We start from the raw sequence: 24,994 nt of genomic DNA on the forward strand, positions 1-24,994 counted from the left end.
ATAATTTAAGACAAAATATTTTATGTATTACAGGACTGTTCTGAAGCCAGCATGTTCGGTTTCACCTTCAGTCAGTGTCACAGGTTGAGTTGAATCTGGTGGCGATACTCAATCCTGGGCTGCTGTCACACCAGCTTCAAAATCAAAGTGCTGAGTGGAGCACAGTAGCATGGGGAGCTTGAAGTTCAGATTGTACCATGAGAGGCTTCCTGTTTCAGTTGCTGCTTCTGGTTTGGGGTGTTGGTCTTTCATGCTGGGCAGGCTGAGGGTTGAGGGGAGGTTGCTGGCTTCTGCTGCTGCTTCTGCATTTTGCTGCACTTCTCTGCAGGTCGGCTGAGGTAATTTTGTATTGTATAATTTCCAGTAAAACTCTCTCTCTCAACCAAGAGGGTTTTTTTGTGTTACTTTACCTCCCATCTGTGTGGGAAGAGAGGATTGTGAGAGTGGGCTGTGTTGATTCAGAACAGTTAATATTTGGTGCCTGATGTGGGGCTCAAAACCATGACCCTAGGATTGACAGTCCCATGGGCTACTAAAACAGCCAAGCCAGCCAGCCAAAGCCAGATAGTCCTGTAGTGATTTCACTTCATAGTTCATATATTTTGCAGCCCATGAACACCAAAATATATTAAACAGCCTGCTGTCTTTTACCTTGGCAGGAGTGCTGAACATACACAGAAAGAATGTTTCACCACCAAAATTGTTTCACTGACTTCAGAGATAATTCCTTAACATTTATAATTAATTTTATACTGAATAATTAACTACAGATAACTATACTATTGGATACAAATGCTGACAATCTCTCAAACAACTCTGAGTTTAAACTATGTGACAAGCTGGCTTCAGACCTCAGTCCCATAACATATTAAAATGGAAAAAAAGTGTTTATATGACATTTAAGAATTTGGGACAGAAAGGATAAAAATAGGTATGGTAAATGTATCCAGACTGTAAGAAAACATTAGCCAAGTGTAGTAACCAATCTCTAAGAAACCACCATATCTTTTATGATTTTCCTTTTCATTTTCTCCCCTTCACAACTGTACCTGTTCACATATCAGCCCGAATCAATATTTGAGGGGAATGCATTAAGTGCTGTGGGCCATTCCAAGGTATATGTGAGCTGATTACAAGTAACTCGTGCAGTCCCACCGAAACTTTCCCCCCAGAGGTAAAATATAATTTCAAAAGGGATAACATAAATTAGGTCACAGTTGATGCATCTCATTTATCATTCAATGATTTAAATGAAATATATAATGACTCATATTGGTGCTGAAGTTACTACCGCACAGACGGCGAGCTCATGTACTGCCCAAGTGCAAATACAAATCTTTCCCTTCTGACAGCTATGGGCACACGCGTTACAGATTTTACCTCGCCTACGAAAGTGCGGAAAACGGAAAAATACCAACCTATTGAGTATTTTATAGAGTCAGAAGTGTTTGGGGGGGCTACAACCGGGAAGGGAAAACGGACCCGGTGCGCCCCGGGTCTTCGTGCACCTGAAGATGGGAGTCCCTAAGGGGAGAGAGGGTGTCGGGCGGCCAGGGCTCCCGCGCATCGAGCGAGGGAGGGCAACACGGACCCCAGTGTCTTCTCGTAACTGGGGAAGGAGTCCCTGAGGAAAAAGTGGGGGCGAAAACATGTTCCCGCTCACCCCGGGACGGGAATGAGCGCTGGAGGGCGGCCGGCGCCGTTACTTACTGCGCCCGCGGCAGTCTCGCAGATCCGGAGCGCCGCCGGTCGCCATGGAGACGGCGTGGGACTTTGGCCACAGCGCCTTTTCCTGCCAGTGCCAACGCTACTACTGTCCGGGCGGAAACAGGGCGCTCCCGTGAGCCACGCGCATCGCTGCCCTCGCCACGCTAAAGCTCAAAGCGCCACTCTGAGGAGTTGTTTCCCACCGGATGAATTATATAAGGCACCGGCCGCCTCCATCGCCGGCCCGGCCGTGCGGGACGGGTGGGTGTTCGCTGTCGGGCCTTTTGCAGTAGGGGGTGGTGCTGCCGCCGTTAGCTGTGGGCGCTGACGGCCGCGAGGCTGTCCTCGCGACTAAGCCTCCGTGCTGAAGCGGGGGTGGCGGCAGGGAACCTCTGGCGCCTGTAGCGGGGCTCCGGCGGCCTTCTTGGCCTCCCTCCGCTTCCCTCCGTGGGTCCTGCCGGCCTTCTCCCGTTGCCGAGGTCCGTGCCTCCCACCGTGCTAGTTGGCGCGGAGCCGTTGCTGTAGGGTGGTGGTAGGCTGCGGCGGGAAAGCGCTGCCCCGGGTGGCCCTTGCTTTTCCTCGTGTTTTTAAACCCCCTGGTGGGTTCCCCAGGGAGAAGAGGGGGTTTCGGGGAGAAAGGGATGGGTTGGATGGGATGCTTCCCCAAAGGGATAGGGAGGTCCACCTTGCAGTCGGGTGGGCTCGTCTTCGCCGTCGTAGCCTTGCGATATTCGGAAAACCTAACTCCTCTATATAAAAAGGGATTTATTCTGAAGTAAGACGATAGTCACGAGAAGGGGACTGGGGGGCGGGGGGAACCTTTTTCTTTCTTCCGACAACAATTTTAAAAAGACAGCAAACTTGAGAACTTAAAAGCTCTTCCTTGCAGATAGGGAAGGTCCATGATGAATCAGCTACTGCAGGTCTGGGATTTCAGTATACCTAAGAACCCGCTTGAACGTCAAGCGTTAATGTGTTGTTACTGGCATTTAATTCTCTTGTTTTGTTTTCATTTTGGGCCATTTGCTTGTGGATAGATGGCTAAATATGAAAAGGTTTTACTTAGTGATCTGTGTTAGTTTATGGGTTTTGCTCGTTTGGGGGTTTATATGTTTTTCTACTTTAAAATGTTAAGCCTTCTTAACCTTGCAGCATGAAGGAGGGTCAGAATATCATTATGTAAAACCCAAGAAATGAGTTTTTTAATATATCTTGTTTTAGAACTGACATAATGCCCCATTTTTAATGTATTTATTATTTCCTTATATTAAGTGCAGCATTTCTTCAAAATAAAAATGTGTGTTTTAAGAGGTGTGTATATATAAAATGTGTATTTATGCTCTGGGTAGGTTCAAAATAGTTCAGACATTAAAACAAAATATGATTTTAAAGGAGTGTGGGCAGTGTCTGAAATGTGATATACTGAGGAACTGAACAGGAAACACAGTGTGCCTTAAATCACTTCATGTGTGACAATGTGTGGAATGGAGTGGCCATGTGTTTTTTTGCACTGTAGATCTTATGTTGGGGTGTAGATGTGCTTGAAGGCTGCAGTCTGTTTCATGGTCCTGTTGGTTGTCACATTTTAATTTGTATTTTTCTCCTGACTTTTTCTTTCAAATTATAACTCTGTTTATTTAATTTTCTCACACAGTGCTATGAAAGTCATTTCAAAACCAGTCAGACTATGGCCTGTGAAAGGATAATACAAAAGGACTGGTACAAAATCTTGGGTGCAAAGCCGTCGGACAGTCCAGCAGAACTGAAAAGGAAGTACCAAAAACTGGCTTTACTAGTAAGTCTGCCTTTGTTATTTAAGCTATACAAAAGCAACTTGTATAAACCAATAAGATGACTGCGGGTTTGGGGCCTACATTTTGGTATAAACATGGTTAATCAGAGTATGTTAGTAATGCCAGTTCACTGTGGCTGGTTTAGGTTTGAAATAAACACCTGGAGTTTGAGTTGTTATATTTCGCACATAGGGATTGTTGGTCTTCTGCTTCCATATGTCTCGCAGCTTTGCTAAACATTCATGAATGAACTGAGCCAAATGTTTGTTCATCAAGTGCTGTATAATCAGACACCAAGTCAAGAGGTCATTGTTTGGAGCACATAGTGACAAAATTTGCTAATTAATACTTGTGGTATTTACTGCTGTGCATGCAGTTATGGTGTGCTGAATGCAACCTTTGAATAAATAAAAACCAGATGGAAAGAGCAAAATTTCCTTCCTGATAGTCTGCAGTAATGGCACAGAAAATGTATAGGAGGAAAATATGTTAGTGTCAATTCTATTTAAAAGTGTCTGGTGCATTTTTCTGGCATCATGGTTTTGGTCATGCATTAAAACTTCTGGTTCTGTAAATTCTCTTACTCATTCCTGTCCTCCTGGTATAGGCATGTAAGAATCTCAGAGCTTTACTGGATTACTTTGTGTGATTCGTGGTTCTTCTGTTTCATTCTTTCTCCTAAACTACGTTTTTTTGTTCACAAGTTACTTTGGCTCAGCTTTGAGTGAAATAGGATGGGTTTTTTTTGGTACTGTTGATCATTTTCAACATAGAATTGCCAGGGTAGCAAAAGTCCTGCGTTTCCTGAAAACCAGTCTGGTAGTGCAGGAGGAAGAAGATGAGCAGAACTCATCTTTCATATACTCCTTTGGGTAGCTGTTAACTAGGCTGGCAGTATTGACAGGGCATTAGAGAGCAAGTGCATGGCTAATCTTGCTTGGTTTGAGGTGTCAGAAGAAGTTGGAATTGTTGAGTGAGGGAAAGAGAATGCTAATCAGTGGAAGACAGTATTATTAGAGTTGAAATAAATTAACAGCTTGGGTTTGGGACTTGTTAATTTGTTTTTTGCTGTGGTTTTAAAATTTTATTCCTAGCCCCTGTGCAAACAGTTTTAAAGGTCATTTCATCAGTATGTTCCAAATTGGCACATTTTGATACTTTTCAGCTGAATTTGCTAAACAATGCAGCTGTACATCTGCTCCTTCTGGGTACTTCCTGCTAACTTACTTCTTTGACACTGATCTGTGAACTGAGAGTTATAAGTTTCAACACTTTACAAGATGTTTGCATGCAGATAAAGGGCATAAATCCTTTGGTCCTCACTATTAAACATTAGAAGAGTGAATGTAGTGAAGCTTTTTGTAAACCAAGCTTCTTAGTTCTGTTCTTAATAGAAATTATTGTTTTCCTGTTTTACTGAATTACTAGTAAAATGTGACTAAAATATTAATAATGGTCTATTTGTCCTTAATGAAAACAATAGGACTGCAGTGTAAAATACCTTTGCTCTTTGGGGTAGGGTGTAATTTAAACTGAATACTGTCATGCAATTGATACATCTCTTTCAGCGTATAACAACGGAAGTAAAATCCTGTGTAAAGTGTTGTTCAGTGCTACTTGCCACAGAACTGAACCCACACAGTGCCTTTCCTGTATGGATTTTATTTAAATGAAGCTGACCTATGTGTTACTGCACTGTGTTGTAGTGTAATTATTTTGAAATGCACGAAATGAGGATTGTTGGTGCTTACAAGTGTTTACCTGTAGCTATAAAAGATGAAAACACTGTTTTAATATACCAGCTTTTCTTTAGAATCTGTCTATTTCCAAACTAATTGGTTCATGCTCTTTATTTGAAGTCTGTGAGAAATACTAGGAAAAAAACCCCAAACTTCCCTCCACCCCCTTTTGCTGTTTGCCTCAAGGTTCTTTTGATATCTTTCTGACTAAAAAGTCATGCAGATTTTTACTCATAGGTGTTTTCTCCAAGACAGCTCTGCTGCTTGTCTCTTGTTGTTAACATATGTCCTGTTTCTATTCATGTTCTTCTTTTAGCTGAGTCGTTAACAGACTCAATTTATTTTTCCACTTGCTAATACACCATCTAGCATAGTCAATCCAAAGTCTGTAAAAGCATGGTGGTAATAAAGCTGATTATTTGTGTGACTGGAGACTACACCATATACCTTCACTAAACGGTGTTCATACAGTTTTGAGTCACAGCATGAATGTTACTGTCACAGATGTTGAGTCCAACAAGTTCCATGGTTAAAAAAGTTGCTAGTTGCTCTTGAGAGCAAAGTCCCCACCATGGCATGTTAATAGGCTCTGTGATTTATGAAATCCATGAACTATGGACTTCTGAATATTAGTGGAATGTAAAGGGGAGTTGTTGTATGTTTGCCCTGTCCTGATGCTAATTTTTCCCCAGGCATTCACTGTGTTAGCACAATGCATGGTATGGGATGGACCTCTCATCTTACCTGTTGTGCCCCATTTATATGAAATAACTCCTTTGCTCCCTGAGTAAAGCTCGTACTTGGAGCCCTTGATAGCTTCAAAGTCATTTTGCCTTTCTAAAGCTGCTGTTGGAGGTTCTGGTAGAAGTAGTAGTAGTGTGGGCAGAGAAGTGGTCTACGTGGAAGTGTTTTATATACTGTGGTAGTGGTCAGTTCTCAGAGAAACTCCAATTTAGAAGCTGAAGTAGCAGATGAAGGCAAATGTGAATCTCTTATTAAAAGATTTAATGACATCATATGGAAATTTGAGATACGAGATTTAACACATCCAAGTGCTGGGTTCTGCACATTGGCCACAACAACCCCATGCAGTGCTACAGGCTGGGGTCAGAGTGGCTGGAGAGCAGCCAGGCAGAGAGGGACCTGGGGGTGCTGGTTGATGGTAGGATGAACATGAGCCTGCAGTGTGCCCAGGTGGCCAAGAAGGCCAATGGCATCCTGGCCTGCATTAAGAACAGTGTGGCCAGCAGGAGCAGGGAGGTCATTCTGCCCCTGTACTGGTTAGGCCACACCTCGAGTACTGTGTCCAGTTCTGGGCCCCTCAGTTTAGGAAGGACGTTGACTTGCTGGAACGAGTCCAGAGAAGGGCAACGAAGTTGGTGAGGGGTTTGGAACACAAGCCCTATGAGGAGAGACTGAGGGAGCTGGGGCTGCTTAGCCTGGAGAGGAGACTCAGGGGTGACCTTATTGCTCTCTACAACTACCTGAAGGGGGGTTGTAGACAGGCAGAGGTTGGTCTCTTCTCCCAGGCAGCCAGCACCAGAACAAGAGGACACAGTCTCAGGCTGCGCCAGGGGAAGTTCAGGCTGGAGGTCAGGAGGAAGTTTTACACAGAGAGAGTGATTGCCCATTGGAATGGACTGCCCGGGGAGGTGGTGGAGTTGCCGTCACTGGAGGTGTTCAGGAGGAGACTTGACAGGGTGCTTGGTTACATGGGTTAGTTGATTAGGTGGTGTTGGATGATAGGTTGGACGCGATGATCTTGAAGGTCTCTTCCAACCTGGTTTATTCTATGTAATATTCTATGTAAAAGGTGCCTGGTTTCTGTAGCAGCAGAAGTTAACCTCCTGAAGAATTTGTGCTGTACTAAATACCTTAAAATCTGGCGGTTTATAAAGCACCTTGCATCTTGGATACCAATTGCAATTACTATGACATTTATTCTGTAATTGTGAGTATTCTGATCACAGGTGTTGGTTAGCATCAAGCTTAGTAGATGGCGGAGTTTATTTTTAAAACTAATTTTGCTTTTAAAACAAAATGGCAAGCATCTGAGTCCAGGCCTTCTTCAACCAATCCCCAGTGCTTCATGTTGAGCATTTGCTTTTTGCCATCTGCTATTTTCTGTTTGTCAACACATGTATGCTTAGCATCTTGAACGAACAGGCAGATGTAAATTTCCAAAGCTAAAAAGAGTTGGAGATCTTGCCATATGCCATCCAAAGGAGAACTATGTTTGTAGTTAAATCTCAGGACTGACCTTAAAAAGTAGTACACATTGAAGAATGGTCAAATTGTAGATTTATGAGAATGATTTCATCAGGGCAAAGTAGCTTAAAACTGATTAATTTTATTAATATAACTTGTTTTGATCAATCCTACCAAACTAATGATGGAAAACAATTATGACCCATAACATACAAAACTGTGGATATGCTCTCTACTAGAGTGAACACATTCTCTTACCATTTTGTCATATTTTACTTTACTGACTTTTTCATATGGTCAGGTCACAACATGTTTCAGTGAATTATTTTGCTACAGGTAATGTCAGTCTCGTCTTTAGTATTAATTTGATACAGAAAAATGCATAGATTTGGCCTAAAAATAGTGTTGTTTTGGGTTTTTTTAAACCCTTTTTTTAACCTTCTAAGTGTTTAAGTGAGAGTTCTTATTTATATAATTTCCTTGCAGGAAAATGAAACTTAAGTTTATTTTTCACTGAATTCTTGTGTATTTGTGTGGCTCTGATTCCTGGATCATCTTGACACTTTATTATTGTAGCAATGGATAGCAGCTGAAGGTGACAGACCTTTGGGCACAGGAGGTGTGGCAATGACACTGTTAGGAGTATTCTGTTTTCACAACAAAATCAAACTTCTGTGTATGCTGGTTCATATTCTGGTATCATCTCTAGAGCAGTGCTGCAATCAGTAATTCTGAAAGAAAAGTAATAAAGAAATGTGTGTTTTGTAAGCAGCATAGCTCAGTGCAGAGAGTCCTTGGTTTACTGTTGTAAGTTGATGCTGAAGTGTTTTCTGAAGCACACAAATCTTGCAGTTTGGAAACTGGAAAGAAATCACAACAAACATCAAGAATGTCTAAGTAGAAGAAGTTTGGTCTTTAATCTTCTGTCTTGGGAACATGCTGATGTGTTTGAGCTACTTGGGATGCATGTGACCTTTTTATGCACAGTTATATATGTAGTAGTTCCAACAAGAGCATTTCTTAAATGGCTGAACGGGTTTTATACTCTATATTTAGTTTTTCAAGGAATCCCTATAGCTTTTAGGAAGGACAGTGATTACACTGTGCTTCTGGATGTGTATAAAATTAACAGAGGATGAAATTAGATTAATGGAAATAGGATGGGGGGGGGGAGGGAGGAATGCTATCATGTTATTGGCACAATTTTTACATCTCCTTTTGGTCTAACACTTTATGGTCAAAGAATGAGTTGCCAGACTGTTTTCAAATTTTCACATAGCTGCTCTGTATCTCAAAACTGCTTTTTTTTACAGGGAATAAAGTCACCAAACACAAGCTTTGTCTAGCTGAAAATCAGGTGTCTGTTCCCGTTGATGCTGATGATATTATAGGATACCTTTCATCTGGAAAAAAATTATTGTGCAGGAAAATTATATGCTGCTGTTACAATGTGTGCCCTAATCTTAAATAAAATCCATGTAATTTGAGGAGGGAGTATGCAGGAAGCTCCTATTTTTAATATGGTAAGGAAATAAAATGTGCCATTTAACACACAGTGTTACAAAGATTATCTTTGTATCAGAAGGGGTGGTGTGTGTATAGAAATACAAATGAAGTGTTAAGGAGTTCAGCTAATCTCTTTGAAAGAGTAGAAAATTTGAAAACAGAACATTGGGCATAGATGAGAATGGCTCTCAGCAACAGCCACAATAAAGAGTGGCATCAAAAAAAAATTAATGAAGCAAAATAACTTCAAGAAGAGATTATTCTGTTGAGTTTGTGTAAAGGAAAGGCATTTCTGGACAGGAAAAAAAAAACAACCTGTTGAATCTTAGATTTATGTATACATTGAATTCTTCAATCACCAGAAGTGCAGAGTGTATTTAGAATAGAATAGAATAAATCAGGTTGGAAGAGACCTTCAAGATCATCACGTCCAACCCATCATCCAACACCATCTAATCAACTAAACCATGGCATATTTATATAATAAAAAGTTAAAGATCTGCTTCCACAACTCTTGTGCTTAAAGTTTGTTCCTGACTGAATTCAGTGTTACTCCTGAAAGCACCTGCCTACTGAGGAACTCCTTTTCATGCTGAGTTTAAGTTGAGAATTTGAGTCTTTAAAATCAAAACACTTAGAGCTTTGTACCAGAAGTCTAAATGAGGAGTTTTCATAATGAAAATCATGTAGTGTGTAGTCCTTTTTAATGTTTTTTGTAGTTTGAGTAGCAGCATACTTGTTAGAGAAACTTAACAGGTCATCATCCTTAGGTAGCTCTAGTTTCAGCTTGTAGAAAATGGATTTTGTAGTTCGATAGTATAACCTGAACAAGTTCAGTACAGCCTGGTTGTCGCCTGACTGAAGTTAATTGCAGCAGAGAGCAAGATCAGCCACTAAATTTAATGCAAAGGATTGGTGTTTTGACGCTAGGTAGTTTTGAGTTGTTCTCTACATCTAATTTACTACCTAGGACTTCAATGAAATGCAAGGGGGCACATTTACAAGATGTGGCTTGAAAAATTTGTTAGTAGGTTGTGTAGCATATAATGAACTCAGTGTTGCAGAACTCCCTAGCTCAAATAGCTTGGTTAGACAGATCATGATCATGCTGAGGTTCCTGCTGCTGTGTATGCTATAAGAGCTTTAGTTTGATTCATCCACTTGGTGGTTTTGGTGGTGGTGGTTGTTTAGTTGTTTTTCTTATACCAGAAGAGGTCATTACAATATCCAGTAGTAAGTCAGAAGAACAAGTATTTACTCTGGCAATGATCCTGGTGCAGTAATGGGAACTTCTATCAATCTGAACAAGTTTGGAGCCAGAAGGCAGACGTCCTGGAGGCGCACGATGCTACCCACAGCGGTACAGAGTGCTGCATCCCAGCCGAAGATCCTGCTCGCTCAGAACCGTGTGAAGTTGTAATGCTGGGGCAGTTTGGCCTGGGGCCTTACATGCTCTCCTTAGGCTAACTGGTCAGTGGGAGCCAGGATTATATGTAATGAGCAGCTGGCTGATCAAATGAAATGCAGTCATTAACCAATTAGTGTGCTGATTGGTCAGCAACCAGCTGGAAGACATATTCTAGACACATCCTATACAAGAGTGGGCTGGGAAAGGTATCCTGGCTTGGAAGAGGGCTAGGGCAAGAGAGGTCATGGGTATAGGTGAAGAGGAAATGGATGTTGTCAGGTATTACAGTAGGAAAAGGGGTGAGAGGATTGGTGTGCAGTGCCCCTTTGTTGGAGGTGGGTATTTTCCATATCTCAGTTGAGATGGAACAATGTCTCACTTATTACTTTGTAATGTTTTTATTGCTTTCTAAAGGCACGGGTGCATTTTAACAAGTGGATGGTGTGAACATCCCTGTAGCAGAAATTTATTTTTAACTTTAACATAGAATGTGAGGAAATCACAAAACAAGCCAGCAATGTATTGCTTATCCAGGTAGTTCAGCCAGCTGTTAGTTGGGAAAATGATTGCTGAATGTAATCTGTTTGTTGAGTTATTGTCCATAGTTTATGATGAGCAGCTTCTGATACTGCAGCCTCTGTAGTTTTAAGATGCATACCTAAGAGCAGAATGGGCATTAGGGAATTGGAATGTAAAATACAGCTAATGTGTGTTTGGCTTTTAATTTCATTTATGCTTTGCAACCAAGCAGTGTCCTGAGGTAATATAAAATTAAAATGCTGATTAAAAATAATCTGAAGTACTGTCTTATTAAGAAACATCTTTATAGAACTTTATAGTTGCAAGTGTTCTTTCAGCACTTTTGAAGACAACCCTGAAGTGGATTTCTGTTGCAGTGTGCCTTTTATCTAATTTCTAAAGTGAGACATCTGAAATAAAAATCAGGTAGTGAAAGATGTTAATTAAAGCACAAAGAGGGAAGCTACAAAGACCAGCATAATGTTTTCACATAAGTTAATGTTCTGATTGCTCTGATTTTTCTGATGTTAGAGCAGCCACAGTCAAGGGTACTTTGAGTTGTTCAGCACTTTCATAGCAGATTGTCTACATCTGGAAACTTTAAGCATTGGCTCAAGTATTTAGTTCAGTTCAGTTTCCTAAGGTTAGAAGGGACCTCAAAGATCATCGAGTCCAACCTGTCACTACAGCCCTCATGACTTGAGTAGGGAGGAAGCTATAATCCTGGAACCTGAGTTGGAAGGATAATAAATGTTAAGGGTAGAATTAAACATTTGCAGTAACTGTGTTTACATAAGGAACTCTTACTGGTATTAAATGAAACTGACCACAATTGTGTTGAATGTGAAATCACTATTGTAGTATGATGTAGTAACCTATAAAACTTAGTGGATTGTGGACTTGGGTTTTGTGGTGTTTTTTTTTAGTGTCTCTTGGGTTTAAGATTTAAATTAGTTAAAATATATAATATGATTATTATGGAAACTTGTTGAAGCAAGACATTCCCTCTTTCTTTCTTGCTGTCATCTTTAAACCCTTTAGAGTCAGAAAAACCATGATCTGAATGTGGTAACTCTCTCACCCTCCATCTTCCTCTTGCCTAAATGTATCATTGTGTCATGTCTTATCTCCCATTGTGTGTGCTCAAATGCTCAGCAGACATGAGGTCATTTGAACTGATTTAGTGTAGCAGTGAAATGAGAGGTGTCTTGTAGGACACTTTGTAGATAGCTGGTGGTGTTATACCAAGAAAGTTTAGCTTTTTTGTTGTAGTTTGCCAGTCATTTGGATACCTTCTCTGTCATTTCATTTTTAGTACATTAAAAAGTAATGGTTTAAGGCTGAAAAGTCAGTAAGTCAGAAGTTTCAGGAACTTTGCCTATTGTTAGACCAAATAAATGAAACAATAATGAGGAAACTCAGAATTTGTGTTCTTTGGATTTTATGAGCTAAGAATGTCAGAGAAAGCAGAGATGAACTTTTCTGAGGGGACTGGACGTGGCGCTTGGTGCCATGGTTTAGTCATGAGGTCTGTGGTGACAGGTTGGACTTGATGATCTTTGAGGTCTCTTCCAACCTTGGTGATTCTGCGAGTAGCATCTTTTTTATTTTCTTGAAATATGTTTAGCTAAGATGGAATACTGACTAATTAGTTGTTTGAGGAGAGGCTGAACAGGAGTTCCTCTTGAAGAGGTACTTGCCTTCTGTCAGAGCATGCTGGCAATCCAGTATTAGTTCCTACAGCTAAGGAAGGGCAGAGCTAAATAGGGGCTTGGTAGGATTCTCTCAGTTTCTCTCTGGCTGGGTTGATATAGTACAACATGTTTACTAATAGATCTCTGAAGTTAAGTCGCTTCCTAAAAGGTGGGTGGTTTCTTGAGAGGTTTGCATCTGAATGTTTTTCTAAACCAAGCACTTAAATTCTGTAATTATTTAGCTCCGTGTGTCCATTTCTAAAGTTCAGCTAAGGCCTAAGCTGTTATTTCAAGATCACAAATGGTTTCATATACTGTGGAACTTCTTTGTTGCTTCTAGAGGGAGAGAGAAAGCTGAAAGCATTCGTTTCAAAAAACTAAACCACCTGCAACTTCTGAAGTGTTACTATGCAAGTGTTACAGTTATGGTCACTAAGATATTTTTTTTAACAGAAGTCCTCAGTTCTTCAGGGTTGCTTTCCACGGTGACTTCTGCAGCTCAAATGCTTTAATGACTTTGATTATTTTGCGCTGTGCTTAAATCTGACCTCTTGAAGTGACTGCCTGGTTTCAGATATTCCAAAAGAATTTGCAGGTTAATGGTATGCTTTGGTTTGGAATGCCATTTTAGAGATGGGGAGACCAAAACAAAAAGCTGTGCTTTCTTCTGAGTAGTTCTTAGGAAATCATGGGGTGTCAAAGTAGTTGACTTTCTAAGCATGCAGAAAGGTATTCACCTTACTAGTCACAGTGCCAGCTGAAGCCTGCTGCCCCTAACTGCCTGTCCCTGTCCTTTTGCCAGATGTTACTCAGCTAGGAAATAGCATCCTGTGGGTTTTTCTTCATCCACTACTGTGCATGTCAGCTGGAAAAGTTCATGCCTATTTCTTCAGCAGTTTAAGCAACCCTGGTTGGTTGTTGTTACTCATTTGGGTGTTTTTCTTTAAGATACACAATACAGGATTCTGGCATTTACTTGTATGTGAAGATGGCATTTGCCTGAACTAGTTTATTAACAGATTGTATAACTGATGTTATTATATGACTAGGACCACATTAACTTGACCTAAGCAACAGAATATCATTTAATGTGCTGTTTAACAGCATAAATTTTGATCACAGGGGCCTGAAATTTAAAAGCAGTTTTTAAAATTCCCTTTGTACTTTTGTTTTTATCTTTACACTCCTGTAAACTTAAAAATGTTTTCTTTCCTTTTGGTAGTGTTTGGGATTGCTTGAGGGTTTTTTTTTTGGCTGGTCTTGGGTTGGGAGGGCAGTTCAAGAGGTGGGTTTTTTGGGGGGGAGGGGTCAATACTGCTTTATTTTTCTCCTCCTGTGTAGCTCAGTTTCATTTCATTTCATTTTTCATTAGAGATTGCTTCTGAAAGCAGGACCAGCTCTGCAATCACAGGACTTCTACAAGTGATCTACAAACTGAAAGTGATCATTTCCAGAGAAGCTGAAGTTTAAGTCTGTAAGAAGTGTAGTTGGAATTACAGTAGCAATGCTGCTGCAGTTAAATGTATAAAGCAAGTATGCAAAAGGTGGGGAGTTTGGCAGCAAACAGCAAGTGTAGAGGAGGAAAATCAGATTCAGGTGGTTCTCATCTTAAATTCATGCCCTATTTGATGAAAGATGACAAGTTTCCAGTGAGTAATAGAATTGTTCAAATAATGGTCAGAAGTTAGTTATTAACCTGTGTGCTTTCAATGTGAAAGAGGAGGATATGGTGAAGTTCTTGGCTGAATCAGAGAGAAGGTTGATAGGTTTCAAGTATGGTTAAGCAAGATAACTAAAAACAAAAAGGAAGAAATTTGCAGTAATTATCAAGACTTTGGACTGATAGTGAAAATTGTGAGGACAATACCATTACTGAATGCTTTTATTTGCTGTGTTCATTTTATCTTCACTTTTCTGGTTGGTTTTAAAAGAAAGCAAGTTGTTGTCTATGGGTGATTTCTTTTAAGATTATTCATTGGGTGATGAATAACTGAAATGTTACCAGTAAATTCCTTTTTCCTACTGTGTGTTGTCTTCATGATGTTTTGCTGTCAATACCCTGAGTTACAGCAATATAATTTCCTTATAGTAGCAGCTACAGCAGCAATAATAGCTGAAACATTTCTATCTTGATGGCTCTTACTTGTCTCAAGCGAAGCTGGAGGTCTGCTGTGCTGTATGTTGTGAATAGCAGAGATATTTTTTCTAGCCTGAAGGCATGGAAAAGGTTAATAATCTGTATAAAACATGCAAGCAGTTGAATATTGTGTGGGAAGCTCGGTTTGATGCTTGCATGATTTCTGATGATGGTAGCTGGTGAGGAGGAAAAAAAGGGTCTGGCATGGACACAGCTTTCACCAGCTAGTTGATCACTGAGCAGTGTTAGGAAAATGGATGAAGTATGAGAGATTAGAGGAAAAATGAAATTTAGGTTTCCTCAGATTAGGGACAGTTCCTATCAATAGGAATCACCTTGGAGGTGGACAGTAGAGGCTGGAATCAGTGTCACAGCAGTTAAGATGATCAGGTAGGAAAAGGCTAAACTTGTTAAAAAGCTTAAAGATTGTTTGTGTTGGGGGGAGAGGAAGGAAGGAGGACTGGGTTGAAGTAATGAATCAAGAAGATAAATTCCTTGCTCTTGTCAAGCTGTCTTTGGATAGATATACTTTGGGGGAGTTTAAATCTCTGTATGAAAAGATTGAATGTCACAAGGAACTTCACTTTCATTTTCTCCTCTTTGCCAGTAGAAAAAGCAGGCTACTTCTACATTCCCTGCTAACTTCTGCCAATTGAGTCAACGCGTTGAAAAGATTGATTTGTGGGCCAGGAAGGCAAGTTTAAGACCTGGAATCATTCTTTTCATGGAAGTGAAGAAGTTACACATTTCTGAGAGAGGGCTTTGAAGTCATTTTATTTTGTGCTGTTTAACATAAGCCCACATATCATCTTTCCCACCACTCCCCCCCAAATACTTGGCACATGAAGTTTTTCAATACTGAAACCTGCTAGTTAGTTAGCATGGGGAGAGCTTACAAATGTGTAACCAAGAGTGGAAGCTGATCTAGTCAATGCATTCGCTGTTTTGAGTGTCCCAGAGAAATGCAAGTGTTAAATTCTTCATGTTTTTTTTTTTTTTGCAGCTGAAATACAGGTCCTGTGTTTAGCTCTCTGAACAAACATCATTCCTGTTACAGCCTTTGTGTGCAGGGAGAGAAATTACCTCATCAGTTACATTTCGGAAGCCTGTAGAGAAATGAGGCAGATACTTAATAATAAAACTTTTTCTGTTCACTTCGGTCTATTTGCTTCGTCCTGCTAGCGTGCTGCAGAGAAACAATGCAATGTTTGTGATGTAGCCTCCCGGAAAGCATTAGGTGGCAGCAGTGCGTTGTATTTGGCAGCTGGTTTGTCGGTGGTTTGATCCTCTGCAATCCTTGCAGTGTAATAAATGGAGAGAGCGTGTATTTTATTTCGTACAGGGCTTTATAAAACGCTGATTTATGGTTGTTCTGGCTGTCTGTGACTGCAAGGGCAGCTGTTGTTTGGAGTCTTGTATACTTAGGTGGGATTAGCGTGCTGTAGCCTTTGCAGAATATTCATGACTTCTGCTACGCAGTATCTGACAGTGATAATATTAACTGCAAATATTCTGATGGGAAATATGCTGCTAATGGCTAAGTGAGTTCACTTTTGCAGCCTTTACTTGTTCATAAGCTGTTACCCCTGCTAAATGTAATACAGCCTGTTAGATGAAATATGATTTTTTTCACTCGTGTTTGCTGCTTTTTTTCCTTAGATAAAAACAAACTTGGGCTCAAGAGAATGTTGGTAGAAACATAATTAACCTTTCAGCATAGTAGTGATCTTAGACAAGTGTGGCTACCTTGTGACCCTTGTGGAAGTGTTTTTTCCCTTCATTCTTGTTTGTCACAGGTAAAGGATCTTGAGGAGTTTGGAACTGGTGTTGCATTGTATTAATTGGGCAGGATGATCAATTAATAGAAGAGGAGCAAGAAAGTGTTGACAGAACATGGTATCTAATTAGTACCTGATGAACCATGTAGGTCACAGAGCCCAGAGTGTAATATTGCTTCAGGGTAGCTCCTATACGAGACCTTTATATGCAAAACAGGCCTACAGAAAAGCTAAAAATAAGAGTATTTGAGCATAGTTCCAGTGAAGGAAATCTTCATTACTGGGAAAAAATCCACTTTCCACTGCAAACTTGGTGAAAGCTTGGGGATACTTCACAGAATGAGCATGTGTCATCATGTCAAGCCTGTGTTTTCTACAAGTCTTGCTGTTAAAAATCATGTAGCCTTTTGTTTGCTTAGTTGCTTGGTTTGTTTGATGTAAGAGGTGATCTGCAAATTATAGATATAGCTTAAACAGGGGGTTTTAAATAAAATTATGTAGTTTTTCTTCCCACTTTTTTGGAGCAGAAAGGAAGAAATACTAGGGCAGGAAGATTTCTTGGCTTGTGATAAAATGGCAAGCAAAATCAGCTGAAGAGCAGAGAGTACCACATTAAGGCTTCACCCTAACTGGTTTTCCATCACTTCTTAGTTAGTAATAGCTCTGTGCTTGAAAATCAAGGAATTTTTAATTGAAAAGTACTTTGAGTCCAGCAAGGTAGCACTGCTAGAATTCTGTAGTTACTGATTATTAGGGGGGTCTTCATTCATTTCTATACATGCACTGGTAACTGATTCATTCAGAAATTCTCCTTCCTCCTGTGACAGGGGACAAGTTTAATGGTTACACCTTTAAAACATTTTTTTTTTTTAAGGGGTTTTTTTTTGTGATTTGTGGTGTATTTTTTTTTTCTCTTGCAGTTTGTTTGTTTTACTGAAATAAACCATTTCCTGGTTTGGAATACTTTTATTGAATAAGTCACATCAGTTTATTTTACAAATAAAGTGGTGTGGGGTTTTTTTATCTCCTAATTTAAAGGGTTCAGCCAGTGAAGTTGAAAAAATGGTTTCTTATTGTGACCTTTCAGTGAGTACCACAGGGTGGGGGCCAAGTGCATGTTTGGCATCTTTTCTTTTTATTTTGTTTTTCCCCCCTCTCTTGACCAGCACAGGTGGCTTATAACATGTGCTTTGCCTAAACTTAGTTATCCAAAAATTCAAATTCCAGTTTCATCAACAATTCTATAATTCGTTCTGTGGTCTGATTTGAGGCCACCACAGACCAGATTCAGCCCTAAAGCATAGCAGCTTAGTCTGCATGGATTCTAATCTGTGTATCATGCCCATAACCAGGCTAACTGATCACTTGGAGTCGGTGTGCTTGATTGCTCAAATACTGCTGTCATATGCATGGGGTGGGTAATACCAAATAGGTGTGTTAATTCTATTACCTGCTGATAGGGATTTGTGACTTCAAGTATTCAGGGTGACAATGTATGTAAAATCAGCAAAAGTGTTAGCTTCACATGTCGTCATATAGCTTGTGGAGTGTTGTAATTGCATGATGTGGTTCCTTTGTGTGTGCTGTGTCTAGCAGGGAGATTGCTCAGCTTTGTGTTTTGGTGCTCTATCAACTGATCTGGAACTTGATTAAAAACACTGCCACAAACCTTATGATGACACAGGATAGAACTGGAAATGTGCAATTTTGCTGGGGTGGGGGGTGACAATGAAAGCCCACTCTCCTGTACTGTGTTACAATTTGCTATAGTATTTCAGATATAGAAGTTTAATCTCTGATAGTTCTAAACATAAATTTATTGAGCTCTGAAAGGAGCAGAAGCACAATGCCTAGTTTTTTGTGATAATGATTATGAGGTCTGGGGCCTTGACCAACCACACTTAAAATTGCCTGAGAACAGATTTCAAGAAGGGTACCCTTTATCAAAAGCCTCAAGTCATTATGAACTTCACAGTGTTGGCAGGGTTTTTCCGCTAGTCTCATGTTCACAGCCTGTGGTAAGAGACTTTCACAGAGGCACTTCTGCATCAAAGCAACAAAACTCTATTTACAAAGCTAATTTTAAAAGAGGAGGATGCAGCACTAAACTTAATTGTCCAAACTTGATACCCAAGGTATGGGAATATGAAGACTGAACACTGGATTTATTTTGGAGAGGGGGGAAAAAAAGAGTCCAAATCCAGAAAATGTTAGCCTACTACATTATTTTGATTCTTGAACTGATTGAGAAGGGTTGTTGATTTCTTAGGTACTTATAGATGTGGCTTAAACACTGTGGTCATGTGGCCAGATTAAGGAATCTTGTTTTAATTTCTTTCTACTAAAAATGTGTCCACGTGTTCTGTAGATAACTGGAGAAATAGATGCAATTATGACCCAGTACAGCCCTTGTTTAGCAGTTAATTTCTCCAGGTTTCTATGAGCATTTGGTCAGATCTACACAGATTTGGTTGTTGGTTTAAATCTAGCCAAGGCTGGTGGTGTCTTAATTGCTACCACAGAGCAACCATTTGGCCTGTGCAAGATGAATGTTGTCAAGGTACCTTCTGCAAGGCAGACATTCATCCACTGGGAATGTATCAAGAAAGTTTTCATTAATTGGTCCCTTTGTTGGCATTTGTGGCAGAGCAGCCAAAAACTGAGTATGAACAGACACTCTGTGTCAGGGAGTGAGATTTATTGGCAAGTCCCAGTAAAAACTGTTATTTACTACATATATTGTGAGCAGGGGCAAAGGACTTTCTTCCTAAGAACAGGCTGGCATTAAATGTGCTCAGAATTTCCCCCCCTCCCCTTTTTCCTTCTTTTTTGCTTTGTCTTGTTTTTAAGGCAGGGAGATGTAACAAAAGGCCAGCCTACAGTCAGAGATTAAATAGGAAATAGCTGGTTAATATTTTTCTTCTTGCTGTTGACTGTCTTGCAGCTTCTTTTTAATGTGATGTGAAGTGTTATGATGAGCTCTGTAGTCTACAGACAAATTTGCATGGACCTATGAATACTTCTGTCAGATGAGAACACTTGACAGTTTTTGTCCTGACCTCATTAGCTTAACCTGTAGATAATAACAATTACAGCTGAGAATGTATACATGTTGTGTAAAGCATGAGAAATGCTCTTAAATTTAGTTTCCAGTTTTGATTTATGTTTCTGTTCCTGTTAAGTCTTGCATTTTGTTCTTGTTTTGTTAAAAAGAGGCACCTCATTATATTGTAAGGGACATACATTTGTACAGACCCAGACTGTGTTAGGCTTGCAGTTCTGCTTGTTTATTCTCATTTTGTCTTTAAAAGAATTTTAACTTACTTCATGTGATAATGTGGAGTAAAGAAAATAATAGTTTAGACTTAACTAAACAAACCATCATATATTGACTCAGAATTTTGATTCTGAGAATTTGAATATCTTACCTCTTGGCTATGGAACTCTTGAGACAAGAATAAATAGACTGAACCCTCCAAATACTGGTAATGTAATTCTTTTTTTCAAGTATTAATCTGTGCAATTCCAGTAAGGAGTCAAAGTCTTAGTCTGTTGGATTCCCAGCCACAAGTCTGAAATATTACTGTTTGAAAATTATGGCTTGAGTTTCTTTCTTCATCCAGCTGCTTCCAACATTTCACCCTCCTCTCATTCTTTTTCTTTTCTGAACAGCATAGTGTCCAGCCCCGGTGTCCACTTGCTGTCATCCATCTAGCTCTCCCATTATCAGAAATGGATGTCATTGATGTGTGCTGTTACCTCATACTGCCCAGTGCTTATCCATGGTGACTTTTGCTTTTGTCCTGTTAATCCATTTTACCCCTGCCATACCACTTTTGTGACTTCCACCTGTCTACATTTTTAATTGAGTTCTGCCATTCATCAAAAATGGTAGCTTCACACGATAGGGCACAGTGCTCCATTTTTAAAGCTTGGGTTGAATTTCTCTTCCCTGACCACAACAGAGAGGGGACCAGGGGAGAAGGCAATTCATCCTTGTCTGGAAATCTTATTTCTAGCAGCATTACATGAAACAAATACTGTCAAGCTATTAAACTATCGTAGCTACTACTATATGCCTAAAGTAGAGAAAGATGTTAAGAGATACCAAGTCAATTTTAGATGCTAATATGCTGTTATTGAGTCTTATTTACAGTTCAGATTTAGTCATGATATGTAGTTGCTACAAAAGCACAAGTACTTGAATGCATGTGAGTAATCCGCTGTGAAAGTCTTACTATTTGATTTACTCAGCAACTTAGAGCAAAGCTTCAAATGCATCCCTTATTCAAATATAGGCACACATCCTCTGTTGAAATAAATTAGGAATTCTGGACTTGCCAGTTTAATTTAACAAGCTGGTTTCAGGAGATTATCTAATTTTAGAGTTAAAGAAAATCTTTATTAAATCAGTTTAGGAATTGCCTGTGCTGTAACTGTTGCTGCTTAGTGTGGTTACTCTGGACTCACGAAGTCCAGAATAGTCTTTTTAAATGTTTCAGCTCTAATGGCTTTGTCTTGATTCTATGTCTGTCTTTACTTTTGAATTTCAGAACCTTAATAATAGTTTCCCTTACATTAAAAAAATAGATCTCTAAGGTGTATAATAAAAATTAAAGTCTGCAAATATTTCTCAAAAATGGCTGCCTAGGGGGAGAAAGTTGGGATTTGATATGGTCACACCTGGTTCATCCTTTTTATATTACTTTATCATTTACGCCTGAAGGTTTCTCCAAAACTGCTTTGCAGGGAATAGTGGAAAGTAGGCAAGACAAAGCTGTAGGAAGTGGAGAGTATTCCTTGTTTCAACCTTGGAAAAGGCTTAGAGCTCAAGGCTCTGAGGTGACCTAATTGTGGCCTTCCAGTATCTGAAGGGAGCCTACAAGAAGGCTGGGGAAGGACTTCTCAGGATCTCAGGTAGTGATAGGACTAGGGGGAATGGAATGAAGCCGGAGGTGGGGAGATTCAGACTGGATGTGAGGAGGAAGTTCTTCACCATGAGAGTGGTGAAGCCCTGAAATGGGTTGTCCAGGGAGGTGGTTGAGGCCCCGTCCCTGGAGGTGTTTAAGCCCAGGCTGGAGGAGGCTCTGGCCAGCCTCATCTAGTGTGGGGTGTTCCTACCCATGGCAGGGGGGTAGGAACTAGATGATCCTTGTGGTCCTTTCCAACCCTGACTGATACTATGATACTTCATTTTCCTCTGTCAGAAAGAAATAGAAGGTTTACATTTTAAATAGGCTTGCTTAAAAGAGTTGTAATTTTAGGAGTGAGAAGTTCTTTACAGTTATCTGTGAAATACTTAGTAATGAAGGCAAGCATTTTTCCTGTCTTAAAAACTGGGAAGCAAAAGGAGTTTCTGTAGTAAATTAAGTTCCTATTTTAATGTACTGGAATGAGGGATGTGGTGCATCTTGGGTTGGTTTTTTTTGTAAGTGAATACCCCTTACACACAAGGCAGAATAACCGTGGTAATGTATGAAGTACTAGATGAGAAGGAATAGCACTTTTTTAACCTCTTCAAAATAATCAACTGTTTCCATTTGTCATCTGGAAAAGTAACTATGAGTAAAAATTTGACTATATTAAGCAGTTGAGTTAAAATTCCACAGTTTAGCAAGAGATTGCAAATTTAGTATCAAACATGGCTGTATGCTGCACCCCTCCTAGGAGGTCAGCTTAAGTTGATTCTCACTTGCTGCTGTACATTTCCTTAGAAAGCTAAACTCATGAACACCAATAAGAAATGTACATTAAATGGCTTTAACTAGAGGGTTTCTGCTTGCTAATGTGAATTTGATTAAAACCAATTGGCTCTGTTACATGTCTTGCACAAAGTTAAGCAACTCATACAAGTGTTAGGAGGATAGAGACATTAGTGTGTCATCTGTGTCGTTTGATTTGTTCAACCAGCTATGGTAGATTCTCATCTTGTGGTGTGAGAGTTGTTGAGGTCTGTTGGTGTGGTTATTGAGTTATTGGAGTTACTGACCAAACAGTCTCTATTAACTTCCAAGGATTAAAGTCCAGGGACTTCATGGAATGTTAAATAGACAGAAGCAAATAGAATAATAATAGAATAATAAACCAGGCTGGAAGAGACCTTCAAGATCGTGTCCAACCCACCTAAACAACTAAACCATGGCACCAAGCACCCCATCAAGTCTCCTCCTAAACACCTCCAGTGATGGTGACTCCACCACCTCCCCAGGCAGCCCATTCCAATGGGCAATCACTCTCTCTGTGGGTTCCAAATCCTGATACAAACCCTGTGAGCTAAAACCATACTATAATTACATTCTATAATAAAAATGGCAGTGTATAAATAAAATATAGGATGGCACTCAAGTAATTCTCAGAGTCTACACTTTTGATTATTTGGTGAATGTAACAATATTAACACCTCATTTTCTGAGGCACAAGAGCTTGCTCACTTGCTCATTCGTTGTTATAGGTATCAAAGGCAATAGATTACAACTTCAAATCAACAGATAATGTTTAAAGTGTGTTTTTCATTTGAGCTTTGGACTTCAAGGTTGGTTCAGCTTTCTCTTTTTTTTTTCCCACTGACTGTAAAAAGTAAAACAAAGCCCCTTAAAAAAGAGGGTAATTAAAAATTAATTGTTATACCAAGAGCCAATCCTCAAGAAAGGCTATGACAATGATATTTAAGATAAGCATCAGGGGAAGGGAGCACTGTCACCTCTGTGTATGGTATTTTTTTCTAGTGAGTAGATGAATTAATATATTTCCATTACCAATCAGTTTATTCTTTAACATTCACAGTAACTACAAAGCATCATATGCTGTAAAATGATGGAAATTCCAGGCACCCTTTAATAACAGGAATTAGCAAATAAGAAAGGAAAACTGGACTGGGTATGCACATTTAACTACCTTCCTTTTTCCCTTCCCTCTGTTAGACTCTCAAATATCCTTTATTAAGTACTAATATTTTTGGTAAAAACTGTTACTGTGTGGGAAACTGAAGATTAATGCTCAGAGAAAAACCATTTTTTATGGAGGTGTTGCTTCTTTATAACCTTACACATATGCAACCAGGAAGATTGAAGTTTACCCTAAGCTCAGTAATACACTTGAAAATAGTGCTCAGATGGCAGCTATGACACAAGGATAATTTGGATGGAGTTTGGGAAGTGATATTGCAGGAGAAAGCAGGGGATTGTAATGTTTTGAGTAAGAACTTAACTGGATGCATAGAGGGGAAGATGAAGAGTAGCTCACTTGGAGTAGGAGGAGATTGGTCGAGTAGAAAACTGCCTTGTCTGTTTGCATCACAGAGATTGTACAGGGCTGCAGCTGACATTAACCCAGAGAAAAAAGGATGAATGAGAAAAGAGGAGGAGATCAGAAATGTACATCATACTTCACTTCCCTCAAAACAAAGCCCTGTCTGTTGAGATGGCTCTTCTGAAGTATGTGCTACAGAGGGAACCAGAATCAGGAGCAAGAATGTGGTAACCAAGAATGAGGGAAGATGGCTAAAAAGAGTACAGTTGATTAAAGTCTGAAGTATTTATGGAGGACATTAGTCTATTGAAAATTCAACAATTACTAGGTTGCTTGAAACTTTGGTCAGGTACCTTATGTGGTTGGTGTCTCACCTGGCTAAATAGAGTGTAAAAGGACTGGAGAGAGGACACCTCACTTTTGTCTCAGATGAAAGAGAAGGGTATTGATGGTTGAATCAGAGTGGATTTTTGCTACAGACAAGTATTGCTTGATTTTTAACCAGTAAGTTGGAGAGTAGGAGAAAGGAGCCAGTGAGGACAGGTACGTGATTTCAGATTAATTGGTGTCTCTGAGGGGTGAAAAATTGAAATTATTAGAGTAAAAGAACAGAAGTTTAAGGACTTTCATAGTGTGGATGTCAAGTACTAAAGGCATTAGATGGTCAAATAGAGATCCAAATGGCTACTACTTTATTCCTTTTAATTAGTAGGTCCTCTAAAATATATTTGGTATTATTTACATGAAATTGGAGTCTTTAGAGTATAGAAACTGCATATGCTACAATACCAAATTTGGGAAATCTGTAGGAAAGAAGTTAAAAGCTAAATGATAAATGTGAAGAACAAGGAATCATCTGCATTCCTGAAGAAGTGAACAGAGCAGCCATTTCTGTGTTAATTACTATTTTTCCAAAGTAATTTTGTGACATTTGTGGTTTTTCACTGACTACTTCCAGTATAGTCCAAAATTGGGTTTCAGTCAAGCAAAGATTTGGTGTAGCAAAGGAAAAGTGCCTCTAGTTTTATAGGGGGCGTGGGGTTTCTCTATGTCCTTGGCAGGAAAGAAGGTGGTGGTGTTGGTGCTCTTTGGGGCAATTGGTCAGTAATGGTTTCAGGTATCTGTAAGAAGAGGTGTCACTTGGTGCCATGGTCTAGTCATGAGGTCTGTGGTGACAGATTGGACTCGATGATCTTTGAGGTCTCTTCCAACATTGTTGATACTGTGTGGTGGTGTGGCTAACCCATGCATAACAAC

The 24,994-nt window shown here is 39.8% G+C and overlaps 1 protein-coding gene across 5 annotated transcripts in view; it reads left to right on the plus strand.

Moving 5' to 3' along the window:
• Nucleotides 1-1,892: 1,892 nt before the first annotated feature.
• DNAJC24 (DnaJ heat shock protein family (Hsp40) member C24) overlaps nucleotides 1,893-24,994 on the plus strand; it is a 36,223-nt gene continuing 13,121 nt past the window's right edge. For 2 of the 5 annotated variants that reach the window (XM_068147846.1, XM_068147850.1), the window contains exons 1-2: nucleotides 1,893-1,968; nucleotides 3,362-3,502. In XM_068147846.1, coding sequence (XP_068003947.1) covers nucleotides 3,395-3,502 — 108 coding nt within the window. In that variant the 5' untranslated portion in view covers nucleotides 1,893-1,968; nucleotides 3,362-3,394. Of the gene's footprint in view, nucleotides 1,969-2,010; nucleotides 2,187-2,285; nucleotides 2,307-2,460; nucleotides 2,483-3,361; nucleotides 3,503-24,994 lie in introns of those variants that run through there. The other 3 variants (XM_068147847.1, XM_068147849.1, XM_068147848.1) reach the window with 3 other exon arrangements.

Source organism: Melanerpes formicivorus, unplaced genomic scaffold, assembly GCF_026170545.1.
Source record: "Melanerpes formicivorus ecotype bairdi unplaced genomic scaffold, bMelFor1.0.p_v2 SCAF_16, whole genome shotgun sequence".
Classification (NCBI taxonomy): domain Eukaryota; kingdom Metazoa; phylum Chordata; class Aves; order Piciformes; family Picidae; genus Melanerpes; species Melanerpes formicivorus.